This window comes from Bacillus rossius, chromosome 1 (assembly GCF_032445375.1).
Source record: "Bacillus rossius redtenbacheri isolate Brsri chromosome 1, Brsri_v3, whole genome shotgun sequence".
Lineage (NCBI taxonomy): Eukaryota > Metazoa > Arthropoda > Insecta > Phasmatodea > Bacillidae > Bacillus > Bacillus rossius.
The window spans coordinates 348,260,247-348,272,266 of NC_086330.1; the positions used below are offsets into that span (position 1 = coordinate 348,260,247).

Consider the following 12,020-nt stretch of genomic DNA (forward strand, 5'->3'; position numbering starts at 1 on the left):
AATAAACTCTGTGTCAGTTTTTAATTATTAAACCTTTTTTAATGGAGTTACGAGGTTTTACAATCATAAATTCAAACTAAATATGGAGATACGAGGTTTGATAAGATATAAATCTTCTTATTGGCGTAAACTTAATATTGATATTAGAACAATTTTGAGATGAATAGTTATAGCACCAAATTTATTCGTGTATTATAAAAAAGTATCTCTAACAATACAAGGGTTATTTCCGATATTGAACAGTAAGGACAGTATACAATACACAACAGCAATATTGTATAGTACATAAAATCAACATTGACTATGAATTCGTTTGAAAGAACATCAAGATAAAACTAGCTTTTAAATACTGATAAATGAGGCAATAAATATTACTCCAACAAATTGGAAAAAAAAAAAAAAAAATTACCCCTCAGAAAATCAATGCTTCAGTTTTGAAAAGGAAGGCTATCATAAAATAAGTGATAGTCTGACTCCATAGTTGTTTTCAGGGACTGCAAATGGTCGTATTTAGTTTTCTTTATCTTCAGCCTCTCAGTGTACAGTGCTGGCAAACTATCAAATGGCTTAGCAGTAATGTTCTTTTTGCGAATAGGCAAGTTCTTCCACTCTTCTGTGAAACCCAACTTGTAGGAAAAAACCCCATCTGGAGTGTACTTCAAGGCTCTGATGTCGGTAACACATGGATCCCCAGTTATTCTGCCTGGTCTGATAGAGCTATACACTTGATAATGACCAAATTTTTTATAAAAACTGTGAGTCAAATAATGAACTTCATATGGACGTAGATTTCTGTGTGCTTCCCTGCAAGTTGCAATGTAGTCAGCTGGAACATTAATCTTCTTGTTTTCCAGCTTATTTTCTATCTTCGAGTGCATGAAGTCTGCCTCCATTTGTGTGTGTCCGACCTCCAGAAACTTTTGCTCTATCGTTACACACTTTGTCACCGATATCTGTAAGAGTGCATTGGCGAGAGTCACATTTCTGTCCTGATAGCAGCAACCATCACTATACAGTAGGGATGGGTCGATTCGATTCTCCGATTCCTCGATACCACCGATTATTAAAAAATTTGGGTACTCAGTATCGGGTACTAAAAAAGGGCAAGGTAGGTTAGGAATCGGTTAAGTTAAGAAAATACAGTAGTAATATATTTTCGTCTGAACTTTACTTACTTATTTTAATATATCTTACCTGCCGTATGCGCATTAAATTCCTAATAATGCTCATTATTATTAAATATTAATTTTATACGAATAAAAATAAATAAAAACAATGTTACGGGGCATGTTTAACCTCTAATTAAAACTCCACGATCGAAGAACATTATTCCTCACTCATGTATTAGACGTAAATAAATTGTAAATAGACTTATTAATTTTATTTGCAGTTAAGAAAAGTCCATTGTTTTTTGTGAAGAAAGGGACGGTTATGAAACGAGATCACATCACGTGTCGTCACCATTTTAGTTGTGAGCCATTCAAGGATGATGGCCTCCACAAAATCTCTGGTGGCCATAAAATATAAAGTCAAGTCGAAACGTATCGATTCGTTGCGTACGGGACAAATTGTATAATGAAAGCAACAATCGATTTCAAAGAATTTTCTGGCCATACCGCCAACAGAGGCTCGTGTTTATTTCTTGCAAAGGAAAACCGTAATAATTACTAGAAAAACACTTGAAAATAGTTTTAGCAAAACAATATTTGTGCCAAATAAATAGCATAGATGCGAAACAATTCACAGTAACCTCAATAGCACGACGGTGAATTACGGCGTAATTCACCGTCGTGCTATTGAGGTTACTGTGAATTGTTGCGCATTTATGCTATTTATTTGGCACAAATATTGTTTTGCTAAAACTATTTTCAAGTGTTTTGCTAGTTTGTTAATAAAAAAATGTTCGCCGACTGTCGTTTCAAATTACGATGCGAATGGTCTGATATTGTATCAACATGTCTAAAGTTTGGGAACATTTTCGCATCATTAGTGAAAATGACAAATATGCAATTTGTAATCATGGTAGTGCGCAAATTTCACGGAGCGGTACTTACAAATCTACAACCAATTTAATGAAGCATTTGAAATCCCGGCACACATTACTACCAGAAAAAATAATCTTTGAAGAAAAACAACTAAGTCAAAAGGTACCACAGAAAAAAGTAGTGCTACCTTTGAACCCATTTTGAACAAAGATGTTATGTTATCGGCATTATCGCCTGTTAAAGAACCCTGTCTAAATGTTGAACTTCTTTGTGCACAGCCTAGTACTTACTAGCAAACAAACTTTATGTGAAGATGCTTCTTCACTGGTAATTGAAAAAAAAAAAAAAAAACCCTCAACATTTAATTCTAAGTTTATAATTATCCTTTATACATGTTATTATCATTATGTAATGCATTCAATTCTTAAGTAGTTTTAATTATGTGACCAGAATTACCAGGAATCGAAAACTGGAATGACTTGGAATTGAGAATCGAAATTTAGGAATCGGTACCGGTATCGGAATCGATAAAAATGTGTACTCAACCCATCCCTACTATACAGTATCAATTTGTCGGCATCGTTCCTCAAAGGTAGTTGCGACAAGATGAAGTTGCAAATTATTGTAGCAAACTCATTTGAACCAAGGCCCCTCTCAGTCTCGTTCCACAGATAACAGAAGCCATCTTTGGCTTTCAAATCGAAAACAGTAAAAGAAAACAATGAAAGTGCCAATATCGTAAAGAATGTATGATGTTCTACAAGGGGTACTCATGAGATCCATGCCGAAATCATTCTTGGCTCTTGACATTCTGAAATGAAGAATGGATAGCTAAATCGTATAAAATAGTTTAGACTTTACCTCCAAAAACATTTGATATTATGGCCTGTATTACAAAAGTTTTAAAAATATAATTTATTGCAATAAGTGTTTTGTATGCATAAATAACCGATGGACAATAGTTAAAGTGTGAGATAATAATAAAATGTACCTGTCCATACGTACAAACAATATTGAAACAACTAGAATAATATTTTAAAAACAATTAATAGACAGTCCAACAATAACACTGTGTTTGTTTACTAACAAAATGGAGTTACGAGGTATGCTAATATGCAGGAAATCGACAGCTGGAGATAGGTTTTCTGAAAATAGGATTGTAGCCCATAGGGATTGTTTATTGTTATGATCTTTGGAATGGTAATAGAACACATAACTGAGTATATAGTAGTACCAAAAACCAATTTTTGACAAAAAGTGGAGTTACGAGGTTTGCTAATTAGACCGACGATATGCGAAGAGAGAGTAGGCACGTGTGTAACATGCGGACGTGTGTTTTGCAGGCGACCCCCAAGGAAGCTGAGCACCTGTATTCGAGTCTGAGCGCGAGAGTGGCGAGACTGTGCTCCCAGCAGCAGAGCTCGGCGAGCGTCAGCAGTAAGGCCTGCTTGTCGGAGCCTTCTCCCAAGAAGAGCCTGGTGGCCGACAACTGCGTGCTTGATATGGATTAAGAAGCTCAAGGTTCTGGTTTTTTTTTTTTTTACTTGTATGCATTTATAGTTGATTGGCAGGTGCTGTGGAGGACAAGAAAATGAACACATGATATATGAATGGAGAGCATTTTGTTAACTATTAAAGGGGCTCCCCCGACTATCTGGAAAATAATCCAACATTACCGAAGAATTCAGGACGAGCCAAAACTCGTACAATGACCTGCAGCGCCGTGACTTCTAACAAGAATGATTTTTTTCAGGTACCAGAGGAGCCGTAGTCAACACCTCGCAGCTCATAAAAAAATATTTAAGCAAGATTATACCTGAATCTTTCATACCACTCATCAAAAGTATCTTAAGAAAAACCCAATCTAAAAATTTTGTTCTGTAACAGCATAAACTGAACGACATACTTCACACACACACACACACACACACACACACTCTCTCTCTCTCTTTTTCATTCTCTCTCTCTCTCACTCTCTCTCTCTCTCACTCTCTCTCTCACACACACACACACACACACTCACACTATCACTCACTCATTTTTTTTTTTTAGACCTAACCTCTGTTGTTTTCTTTAAAAATGTAAAATTAAAGATTAATATTTTTACAGTGAATTTTATTGAAGTTCATTACTATAAATTATAAATGGATCTTGGGCAGTGGTGAAGAGTCAGGTTCTAAGAGTTCTCAAAAAAAATAGTGGAATCTTTCACCTCTTTACCAGCAACAAAAGGCAGCCTATTTTAAATTGTACCACCAAAATTCACTATTTACACACACACACACACACACACACACATACGTGCGCACACACGACCAGACAAATGTGTGTGTGTGTATAATGCATAATGCACAATGCACAATGCACAGAGGCCTTTTGCAGACAGGGCGTCCAGTGTTGTAGTGGTCTCCTAACCATTGGTTACAGATTTGGTGCTCTAAATTTAGAGTCGTGCCGGTAATGTGTTTGGTACCTGAGCTTTCAGAGCCATTGAAAATCTTCAACATATCTTGTATGCACTGGTTTCAATGTGTGTATATTCTTGTTTCATTGGGTGTGACCGACCATGATCTTTGTGTTGTAGGTGCAAGTACCAGTGGCTGAGTGAAGGACCACAACTCTGTGCACTGTGGGGCACACACGCCTTGCACTACCTACTTCACATAGTGTACAGTGACAAATACCCAAGTTTGGATTCTGTCAAAATAATAAACATTTTTTTTCCCAGGTGTTTTGTTGAAAATAGATTTTGTTTTGAGTGTGTTTTTTTATTATTATTTTTTTATTTTACCTGAAGTGAACGAACAGACACTGTTGTATAGACTAAGGAAAGATGCTTTGAAATAGTTCCAAGTATTTAGTGATGCCAGATGCATTACCGTTTCATGCTTGTTTCAAGCCTGTTCAACGTCGTGTTTCGTAACTGAAGATGTATGGGTCATACCCCACATTTATAAAAGATTATAAAATTCATCTTAAGATTCTTAGTAAGAATAAGTGGAGTCCAAATTTTAATAGATTTCAGTTCCGAGCCGATTCCTTGGTTACAATTATTCTTGATTGCATGCGATTGTTATTCTTTTTTTAGAAAAATAGAATTAAAGAAATAGTATTGAACTATTAATTTTAAAAAAAATAATGTAGACACTAAATATTTATGCTAACCTTTTCAACACACGTCAATCATGAGTTTATTGTACTAAAATCCACACAGTATTATAATTTTGCCACGTGGCCCCAACTTAACAGGCAACAGAAATACTTTGAATTTAAAATAGTTTTCAGACAAGATTAAAAATGTAATCAGTTTACAAAAACTTTAAACATAACCTCTCCGAAAAACCATTTTACTTTACAACATTCATGTTCTAGAGCAATATATGTGTTAAAGATACATGCCTACTGTTATTTTACCGGTGTATGCATGTAATTTCCCCCCCCCCCCCTTTTTTTTTTTCTTTCCACATTGCAGCTGTTCGTACATTTTTTTCCTTTAAAAATATTGCAGGTGTTGAAGCAGAAGTATGGTCTTTGCATTTTTCATTAGCTATGTGTTTGATTATATAAAACTCCTTACTTTTTATGTCAAACATGTAACTGACGAAACTTGGACATTCATAAAAATCTTGATGCTCACTATAATTATTATATAAAGTTAAAATAACATTTTCACTTATTTATTGGCGATTGATTTGATGGTAACTTGTGTTTGTGAGTTTTTTTTGTATTCAGGTTCGTAGTAATTATAATATAGGTTAGCTCATAAATGTGTTGCAGTCTTTCAGTGATGCCATTTTAGGTTAACACGAATACAATTACCAACCTATCTGCCACAAGCTATCAATCTTAAGACTATTGAACTTGAATGTATAACTGATGGAAATACGTTAACAATCTCATGTTAAACTTTGATTTGAAATGTTTTTATGAAATTCCAATTATCTCATTCTTATTATTCATATTCAATATTCTTATTTGAATTTGATTCAAATTAAAAAAACTGATATTTGCACACGCCTATTATTAAATTACTTTATTAAGTTGTTATATTCTCATACTTAAGTCTGAGATTAAGAAACCAATTTGAAAACTATCTAATTTCTTGAACAAAATTTTCTGTTAAGATTATATGAATTCTGTTGGAAAGTTTATTACAAAAAAAAATTAGATTTTTTTTTTTTTTTTGGATTTATGTAGTTCTTTACAAGGTTTTGATGTTGATTTCTGTTAGGTTAGGGCAAAATTTTAATGTAATGTTTTTAGAGTCAGGTTGCTAAATATCGCTACTAGCTAAAAAAAAAAGTATCAACTTTATGGTGAATGTTAATCCGTACAATTTTCTCCGCCATTTCTCTAGACAAATGCTTTTAATTTTTTGATGAATTCAAAACAAATATTGTTTAGTAACTACCTATGTACTTAAAATGACATAGTACATACTAAATTGCTTAAGGAAATTTGAGATTGCCTATTTCCATACCAAGTGTTGTGGACCACATCTTTGAATTCATCTCTCAACTTTCTGTTACCATAAATTTGACTTGTAATATGTTGTTAGGTTTTTTGTTTACTAAAGCAAAAAAAAGAAGACAGTGATGTTTTGAATTTATGGAATAATGGTAAGGCTTTAAAAATTTTTGCAAAAAATGTAATTGTGCAGTGGATATTTGGTAAATAATTGCAGCTTGTATGGAAAATATCAAACCAGTTATTCATTTTGGTATTGATCTAATAATTGTTGTGGGATGACCCATTTATGAATACTACTCCTAATATAATATAAACATTTGTGAAATTCCTTAGGCAGTAAATAAACACCATGATACTGTTAAAAATGTGCATGTAATTACATTTGTTATCTGAATGATGAAGAATAACTTTTAGTCCCATTAATATTTTCCCATATGCTTAAAGAATAGTTTAATTAAGTAAACAGTATGTATATTTTAGACATGCTGTATTTTCATATACATAGTTATTGTATATTATTTATAACTTATATATTAAAAAGTTTTTCCTTTTGTAAATGGTTCCAGCCAGTTGTGAAGCAAATTTCAGCAGACATTATCCTTTATAAAACTGTGACAAAGTGTGTGAATGATTAACTGCATCATCTTCATTGTAATCTCATGCTAGTCACACCTATTGCTTTCTGTGTGATCACTGTGGGAAAACAGTGTACAATGTGTAAGATTTGCAGGTGTGGCTTTTAAAGTACCTACGTATATTAGCTAAAACAAAAGTTGTTAACAAATTTATTCATCTTTCTTTAGTTAGGGTATTTCATTTGTTATTATAGCAGAACCCTATTATAATGTTTCTTAAGGGGGGAAAAACCTTATAAGTAGGAAATTTGAATTTAGCACTTGTCATTGCTTGAACATTTTAGTGGAGGACTCATTAAGCTATGTAGTATACAAATTTTGTGTCCAAAAGATTACATTATATCTCAATGTTCCTATATTTAATTTACTCATTTAGCACATAACATTGAAGCAATTTATCCACTCGTTTGTAGCTTTGAACTCATCAATCTAACCTCAAAGCAGTTTCTTGAGCCTTCTCCCTTAGTATGTATTTGCCTCTGATGGGTACACTAGATGCTTAAATTTGCTTAAACCAAGTCAAAAAAATTTTTTTTTACTTCCTCATGCTTTCAGCTTATTTTCTGTGTCTTCACAGACTCACTGCCACATTTCTGTAAAATTGTCTCATGATTCGCTATGATGGAGTTTAAAGTGGAAATGCCTGTGTCGAGACTCTACTCTACTTGAACTCGTGTTAACGCCACAAAGGTGCAAACAGATACATAACTGTGAACATAATGTACCTTCGATATATTGAATACACAGCTTTAGCCAGCTCTTAACGTGTAGCTTTAGTGTTTTGGCGCACTTCCATTTAGTTTTTGCATACAATCCTAATCTAACAGTCTACATCCATGATGCAGCAGTGATTGTAAACAAAACAGTGCTTTAAGTGTAAGCTAATTTTTTAATGTATTTAACTTTACAGATGGGATAAGTGTTGGAATTGTTAGGTTTTTAAATTTTTTTATATGTATTATTTGAATTTAAGAAAGCAAACTATTAGTGGGGAATTAATAATTCATTAAATGTTGATACACAGGATATAAAAACATTGTCCTTAATGGGTAAAATGTTGGGACTTAAAAAACATCATGGGTGGGAACATTATAACAGGGTTCTACTGTAGTGTACTTATTTTATGCAAGTGTTTTGCAAATATGATCCAGGTGAACGAACATTGAAAACTGAAACATGTACCAAGTTTTAATTTTTAGACAAACAAGATGTAATGTTATAAAATGAGAGCACCCAAGTTACGGCTTCATTCCTTGTTTGAAAACTTCATGTTAATAAATATTTTGCAAACCCTAAGTTGTATGAATTTACATTGTCGGGTCAACGAAAAGTCTTTACGGAAGTGTGGCAACGTTGCTTTAACTGTTGACGTCACTGGTAGAAGGCCAATCACAATGAGGAAAGGTAAATTTCCCGTGAAAGTGGGTGAATACTGAATGTTTTGTTTTGTTTACTCTTTGCAAATATCCTCTTGTTGGTGTAGGGGTGTAGGTTGAAGATCTACTTATCAAATTAAAATGAGCTGTAAAGTTACGGCCGAACAACGGGAAATTTTGCTATCATTCATGGAAAAAAATGATTCTTTGTCCAGAGGAAAATTTATTTATTTATTCATTTATTTTTACAATGTTCCGGAGAGCATAGCTCTGTTTTGGCATAATATGACACATAATTTTTTATAACACAATTCATACAAATATAATAAGTTTCACAGGTAATACAGGCATTACAGTTGTAGTACCAAGAAACGTGCTGATAGTTTGTGGCAAGAATTTTATTAAAATTTACAATTCTTATCCCTTAAAAGTACTCGTTTTTTAGTTTATTGTTTCTGCTTACTTGATAGAATTTAAAATTCTTATCACTTAAAAGTAATCGTTTCTTAGTTTGTTTCTGCTTACTTTGCCGCAACTTTTTATGTTAGTGTAAAATTTGGGGTGAAAATAAATTTTATGCGGTGTTTCTTGATTCAGCAAACAATTGTGAATGTGTACATTAAGATTTTTATAACTGCAAGTCAATACAAAATGATAACATTTTATGAACATCATCTGGCAATTATCTCATGGTGCGGGGGGAAATGGGTAAAAGTTCCGTATTGCGTATCCAAGTTAACCTGTGATCCTGTTGGCATGATCCTGTACACCTGATCCTGTGGTACATAATGCTTATTTTTTTAGCAGTGGGCAGGCGCGTAGCGCCGACGCATTTCGCTCGACAGCGCGAAATCTGAAGTTATTCCAACTGATAAAAAAGATAAGCATCATAGAACACAGGATCAGGTGTACAGGATTATGCCATTAGAATCAAAGGTATATCTGGATACACCTGTATAAGCAAAACGGAACTTTTACCAAAGTTTGTAATTGTTTGGTGTAGGGGCTTCTTGAAAACAATCTTATGAATTTATTAACATAATCTTTCAACTATATCTTCTTTCATCATTTATTTAATAATACTTGTGTGGGTTTTCATCGGTGTGTGTTGTTTTCAATCATATTATTTGCGTGGTAGGAATGTTGGCTCTGTTTGCAAGATAGGGAAGGGTAAATAGGATAACCTTTATTTTCACAATCACTTATCACTGTGGGAAATTCATATATAAATGGACTCATTTCGAGTACTTTTCAATTCCGGGATGGATGTACTTTTAACGAATACATGTGCATAATCTAACTACCATTATAGTTTTGTTCCATCAAAACATGACACACGATTGCAATATTTGGTGTCAAAAACGAATTACGTAATATGGAAACTACGTTACCGGTATTGTATTTATCACAATACACGTCAAATAAGCCACAAATTTATACACAGCAAAAATTTCAAAGTTTTTTATGCTAAGTAGGTACAATATTAAGTACTTAATGGAAGATGGTAAATATAACTTTCGTAAAGTAATATTTAAATACCTGCCATTGCAAATCACACAAACAAAAATGTAATACTTAAAACATTAAATATTAGTTAAATTGTTACAAAAGTTTTCTCGCCACGCACACACGAATTTTGAAGGTTGAAAGCATCACATGGCGTATCTGAATAATCACATAACATAATGAGACGAATAAGTTATTTCTGGTTTTAAATGAAGTAATATAATATAAGTATATAAACACACGCATTATTAAACGAGATTTAAATGTAGCTAACCTAAACTAACCAAACATACAAACGATTTAAAAAAATTTCAGAACCATACCAGAGACTCCATTTTGGACAAATCATGGTTTCAAATAACAAACAACGTTTAAATCTCTACCGGAATTGTGATTCCGCCAGCTCACGAGGTGGCGGAATAATTCCGGTAGTTTGTGACGTAATTCCGATACATAATTCCGCTAGCGAGTGTTCAAGAATAGGGTTTAGCAAATCTATGGTGGAATCAAGTAATTCCGCTAGCGGAATTCTTCCAGCAGCGTCAAGAATAGGGCCCCAGAAGACGTAGTGCCTGCTGAGTTAGTTGGCCAGCATCCATGCTTTCATGATTTAAAGCATCCACAGTATAAGGATCAAAATGTACGGGAAAATGTGTGGGCTGAAATAGGAAAATAATTGGGAAGATTAAGTAAGTACCTTATATTAAAGTTTTATACTTATATATTTTACTGCTACGTTTGTATATATACATATACAATCACGCATAAATCCACATGTACCATGTAATGAATTTTTTTGTTTACATTTCACAATTTATACTAATGAGAAACATCAGTTTTCCTTGCTGAACTGTATTGCCATTTTACACGGCCTTGTGGACTGTTGAAGTACATCTTAAAATTATCTCTCACTACAAATCCCTCTAAATTTCCGAATCCACCAGGTTTAACCAATGGCATCGTGCTGTCCGCAGGGGCAGGCACTGAAGGATCGTATTTGTAGTAGCATCTACTGTCATTTTCTAGGTAGGCATCGCGAAGTAAATTATGCAAACAGCAAGCTGTCTTAATCATTGCATTGACAGTTTCATGATGAATGGCAATAGACGTGTAAAATACTCTAAAAACCTGACTTAACAATGCAAAGCTATTTTATGAAACTCTCCTTGCTCGGGAAAGCCTGTAATTAAGGACTGCTTTGTGGTCATCTTCTCGCGCCTCAGGTTTTGTGTGCGGTTTCATCATGTGATCACTCAAACGAAATGCCTCATCGCCTACGAGTACATAAGGAGTAACAATGTCCGAGCCGGGCAAACGTTGTGCAGGTGGGAAAAAGCCGTCACTTTTGATACATCTTCCCAGTGCTGATTTCTCAAGAATCCCACTATCTCCTTCCTTACCATACGAACCAATGTCAACAAGAACAAACTTGTAGTTGGCGTCTACAACAGCAAGTAAAACCACTGAAAAGTAATCCTTGTAGTTATAAAATACAGACCCACATTTAGCGGGGCATTTGACTCGAATGTGTTTCCCATCAATGGCTGATACACAGTTAGGAATATTCCTCAGACTCTGGAACTCTGCTGCTTTTTCAAGAAGGACTTCTTTGGTAGGGTTTGGCATCAGTATCGGAGGAAGTTTCCTCGATAACGCATTCAGCGTTTTTTTCACAATGCGGCTTATGTAGCTTTCTGTAATTCGAAATGCAAACAAGAACGATCTGAAGGACACTCCAGTGGACATAAACCTGAAATACAATACGATATATTAATACAGAGTATCTTTGTCTATGCAATTACATATTACACTCTGTAAATTCAAATGAGTTTTTATTTATTCCAGTTGATATGTGTAAGAAAAGGTGGAAGAACATGAAAGATACGTACAACAGGCGCAAGAAGGAAAGCAATATAGGGACAGGGTCAGCAGCAAATGCCAAACGTACAAAGTGGCCTCTTGCTGATGCTCTATCATTCCTAGATGCAGTACGTTATGAAGGACAGTAAGTACTATTTCCCTCTCTTCAGCTGTAAGATTACTTGGAT

General features: G+C 34.2%; 1 protein-coding gene across 2 annotated transcripts in view; it reads left to right on the top strand.

Annotated features, from left to right (window-relative positions):
• The window catches only part of LOC134528198 (ran-binding protein 3), a 54,758-nt gene extending 50,011 nt beyond the window's left edge, over window positions 1-4,747 (top strand). For both annotated transcript variants that reach the window (XM_063361589.1, XM_063361590.1), the window contains exons 12-13: window positions 3,329-3,506; window positions 4,570-4,747. In XM_063361589.1, the coding sequence (XP_063217659.1) occupies window positions 3,329-3,496 (168 nt within the window). In that variant the 3' untranslated portion in view covers window positions 3,497-3,506; window positions 4,570-4,747. The remainder of the gene's footprint in view (window positions 1-3,328; window positions 3,507-4,569) is intronic.
• The last annotated feature ends 7,273 nt before the right edge of the window (window positions 4,748-12,020 follow it).